We start from the raw sequence: 4255 nt of genomic DNA on the forward strand, positions 1-4255 counted from the left end.
ATGGTGACTCACAAACATGGACTGGAAGAGGAGGTGGGCCCGTCAGAGCCCTTTGTGTCTGGAACAGCACTCAATGATGGACCTGTGGGCAGTTGGGTCATGCGAGTTCGCAGTGTGGGAGAAATGGAAGAGGAAAAGGTTACAACAGGGGCAGAGGAAACTTTGGGTCTGGCAGAAGAAGAGGTTACAACAGGGGCAGAGGAAACTTTGGGTCTGGCAGAAGAAGAGGTTACAACAGGGGCAGAGGAAACTTTGGGTCTGGAAGAGGAAGAGGTTACAACAGGGGCAGAGGAAACTTTGGGTCTGGAAGAGGAAGAGGTTACAACAGGGGCAGAGGAAACTTTGGGTCTGGCAGAAGAAGAGGTTACAACAGGGGCAGAGGAAACTTTGGGTCTGGAAGAGGAAGAGGTTACAACAGGGGCAGAGGAAACTTTGGGTCTGGAAGAGGAAGAGGTTACAACAGGGGCAGAGGAAACTTTGGGTCTGGCAGAAGAAGAGGTTACAACAGGGGCAGAGGAAACTTTGGGTCTGGAAGAGGAAGAGGTTACAACAGGGGCAGAGGAAACTTTGGGTCTGGAAGAGGAAGAGGTTACAACAGGGGCAGAGGAAACTTTGGGTCTGGCAGAAGAAGAGGTTACAACAGGGGCAGAGGAAACTTTGGGTCTGGAAGAGGAAGAGGTTACAACAGGGGCTGAGGAAACTTTGGGTCTGGCAGAAGAAGAGGTTACAACAGGGGCAGAGGAAACTTTGGGTCTGGCAGAAGAAGAGGTTACAACAGGGGCAGAGGAAACTTTGGGTCTGGAAGAGGAAGAGGTTACAACAGGGGCAGAGGAAACTTTGGGTCTGGAAGAGGAAGAGGTTACAACAGGGGCAGAGGAAACTTTGGGTCTGGAAGAGGAAGAGGTTACAACAGGGGCAGAGGAAACTTTGGGTCTGGCAGAAGAAGAGGTTACAACAGGGGCAGAAGAAACTTTGGGTCTGGAAGAGGAAGAGGTTACAACAGGGGCAGAGGAAACTTTGGGTCTGGAAGAGGAAGAGGTTACAACAGGGGCAGAGGAAACTTTGGGTCTGGCAGAAGAAGAGGTTACAACAGGGGCAGAGGAAACTTTGGGTGTGGAAGAGGAAAGGGTTACAACAGGGGCTGAGGAAACTTTGGGTCTGGCAGAAGAAGAGGTTACAACAGGGGCAGAGGAAACTTTGGGTCTGGCAGAAGAAGAGGAAACTCAGCCCCAGTAACACTCGCCCGGAGCTGGAAATGCTCCCCGGGGCCACCTATGCCCTATGGACAAGGAGGACAAGTTCATGACAGAGGATAGCCATGGCCAATGGGAAATCAGAAAACCCCCAGGGGTGAGACCTATGACTGACCGATAGATAGACATAACTGAGACAGTGTGACCATCTTGAGTACATGAAGGAACTAAATTCTGTTGTAAGTTTTCTCCACTCTCACACTAGGAAAGCAGCAGAACCAATCCCAGGTGAGGATCCAGATGCTCTAACCATCTGTGTAGGAGACTAGGTGAAACTACGAGTCCATAAAATAAAATAAAATAAAAAAATTTTTTATTTTTATTTCACCTTTATTTAACCAGGTAGGCTAGTTGAGAACAAGTTCTCATTTGCAACTGCGACCTGGCCAAGATAAAGCAAAGCAGTGCGACACAAACAACAACACAGAGTTACACATGGAATAAACAAAACATACAGCCAATAATACAGTAGAAAAATAAGTCTATATACAATGTGAGCAAGTGAGGTGAGATAAGGGAGGTAAAGGCAAAAAAGGGCCATGGTGGCGAGGTAAATACAATATAGCAAGTAAAACACTGGAATGGTAGATTTGCAGTGGAAGAATGTGCAAAGTAGAGATAGAAATAATGGGGTGCAAAGGAGCTAAATAAATAAATACAGTAGGGGAAGAGGTAGTTGTTGTGGCTAAATTATAGATGGGCTATGTACAGGTGCAGTAATCTGTGAGCTACTCTGACAGCTGGTGCTTAAAGCTAGTGAGGGAGATAAGTGTTTCCAGCTTCAGAGATTTTTGCAGTTCGTTCCAGTCATTGGCAGCAGAGAACTGGAAGGAAAGACGACCAAAGGAGGATGGGACCAGCCAAGATGGACCCTTCCAGGTGACCATGGCAACAAAAGAGGCTGAGATCCACCGATGAGAGTGAACCAGAGGAGAAACTGGGAAGACCACAGCCAGAGGGCTGAGACCAAAGGCCAGAAGAACCAACAGAGGGTTCAGCCACAGAACCTGAAGTCATCAGATGTTGAGGACACCATCATACACACACTCTATGGTTGTGAAACAAGAAAATCGCAACCATGGAAACACACATGCAGGGTATTTATTGCTCTCCAAATCCCATTCGTGGTGACATACATGGGATTACAGGGGAAGGGGAACACATCTGGCACACAGGTAATGATTTTCCAGAAACCCACCTCCACAGCCTCTCTGTGGGGAACCCAGGTAGTACCAATTGGATGCAAAGGAACAATACCAGGGTTCGACAAAGAAACAGCAATTATACTATTCTGATGTTGGTCACTAGGGGGAAGGAAGCAGCATGGGAAGGTGGATTATCCAATAAGACAATAGGTATTAGTTCAGATGCAGCTAAAGAATTTAAGGAGGGTGGGCACATTGAGACTAAATGGCCAAGGTTGAAGAAGGCTCCTAGCGTACAACCAGGTAACATTTCCCAGCTGATTAAATGCATAGGACTTCCAAAAGTGAGGCTTATGGACATGTGCTGTCTCAGATAGAGATGGCAGCCCTAGTAATCTTTCCAGGTGCAGGAGTTGCAGTAAAGGGTAAGTGGATTAACATTTTGACCTACTCCATGCAGACCCTTACTAATTTGACCGTACAGGGTTTTTCTCAATTGTCACTAGATGTGCAGAATTTGAAGGCAGTAGTGACCAGAGATGAAATGGCACTCGATTACATATTGACTAAAGACGGAGGGGCATGCAGGGCCCTTGGAATAGACAATGATGATTACTGTGTCATGCTGCTCCGTGACTCCTCTGTCTGTGTCTAGCTCTCTGCCAAAACCCGCAGCCCCGCGTCTGTGAGAGAAGGTGAGAAAAGGGACTGAGGGTGATAGCGAGACACAGAGAGACAGCGTCTGCTTTTCTCTAAAACAAGGACAGATTTGCATGTCACTAAGACAGGTTCTCAGAAACCTTGTGTTAAGAATAACTTGTTCTTTTAGCTGCACATGCAGGGTTTGACAGGAGATCATACCATAAGGTGTGATCTCGGGTACAGTGGGGCAAAAAAGTATTTAGTCAGACACTAATTGTGCAAGTTCTCCCACTTAAAAAGACGAGAGAGGCCTGTAATTTTCATCATAGGTACACTTGAACTATGACAGACAAAATGAGAAAGAAAAATCCAGAAAATCACATTGTAGGATTTTTTATGAATTTATTTGCAAATGATGGTGGAAAATAAGTATTTGGTCAATAACAAAAGTTTATCTCAATACTTTGTTATATACCCTTTGTTGGCAATGACAGAGGTCAAACGTTTTCTGTAAGTCTTCACAAGGTTTTCACACACTGTTGCTGGTATTTTGGCCCATTCCTCCATGCAGATCTCCTCTAGAGCAGTGATGTTTTGGGGCTGTTGCTGGGCAACACGGACTTTCAACTCCCTCCAAAGATTTTCTATGGGGTTGAGATCTGGAGACTGGCTAGGCCACTCCAGGACCTTGAAATGCTTCTTACGAAGCCAGTCCTTCGTTGCCCGGGCGGTGTGTTTGGGATCATTGTCATGCTGAAAGACCCAGCCATGTTTCATCTTCAATGCCCTTGCTGATGGAAGGAGGTTTTCACTCAAAATCTCACGATACATGGCCCCATTCATTCTTTCCTTTACACGGATCAGTCGTCCTGGTCCCTTTGCAGAAAAACAGCCTCAAAGCATGATGTTTCCACCCCCATGCTTCACAGTAGGTATGGTGTTCTTTGGATGCAACTCAGCATTCTTTGTCCTCCAAACACGACGAGTTGAGTTTTTACCAAAAAGTTATATTTTGGTTTCATCTGACCATATGACATTCTCCCAATCTTCTTCTGGATCATCCAAATGCTCTCTAGCAAACTTCAGACGGGCCTGGACATGTACTGGCTTAAGCAGGGGGACACGTCTGGCACTGCAGGATTTGAGTCCCTGGCGGCGTAGTGTGTTACTGATGGTAGGCTTTGTTACTTTGGTCCCAGCTCTCTGCAGGTCATT

At 46.4% G+C, this 4255-nt stretch overlaps 1 protein-coding gene across 1 annotated transcript; it reads left to right on the forward strand.

Annotated features, from left to right (window-relative positions):
- Positions 1 to 1236, forward strand: LOC139561597 (A-kinase anchor protein 5-like). Its single transcript, XM_071378817.1, has one exon. The coding sequence runs from the start codon at positions 1 to 3 to the stop codon at positions 1234 to 1236; it is 1236 nt and encodes a 411-aa protein (XP_071234918.1).
- Positions 1237 to 4255: the final 3019 nt, after the last annotated feature.

This window comes from Salvelinus alpinus, chromosome 31, assembly GCF_045679555.1.
Source record: "Salvelinus alpinus chromosome 31, SLU_Salpinus.1, whole genome shotgun sequence".
Classification (NCBI taxonomy): Eukaryota; Metazoa; Chordata; class Actinopteri; order Salmoniformes; family Salmonidae; genus Salvelinus; species Salvelinus alpinus.

What these genes read in the sequence shown, in the direction of transcription:
- LOC139561597 (XM_071378817.1), top strand. Translation starts at nt 1, where the DNA reads ATGGTGACTCACAAACATGGACTGGAAGAGGAGGTGGGCCCGTCAGAG.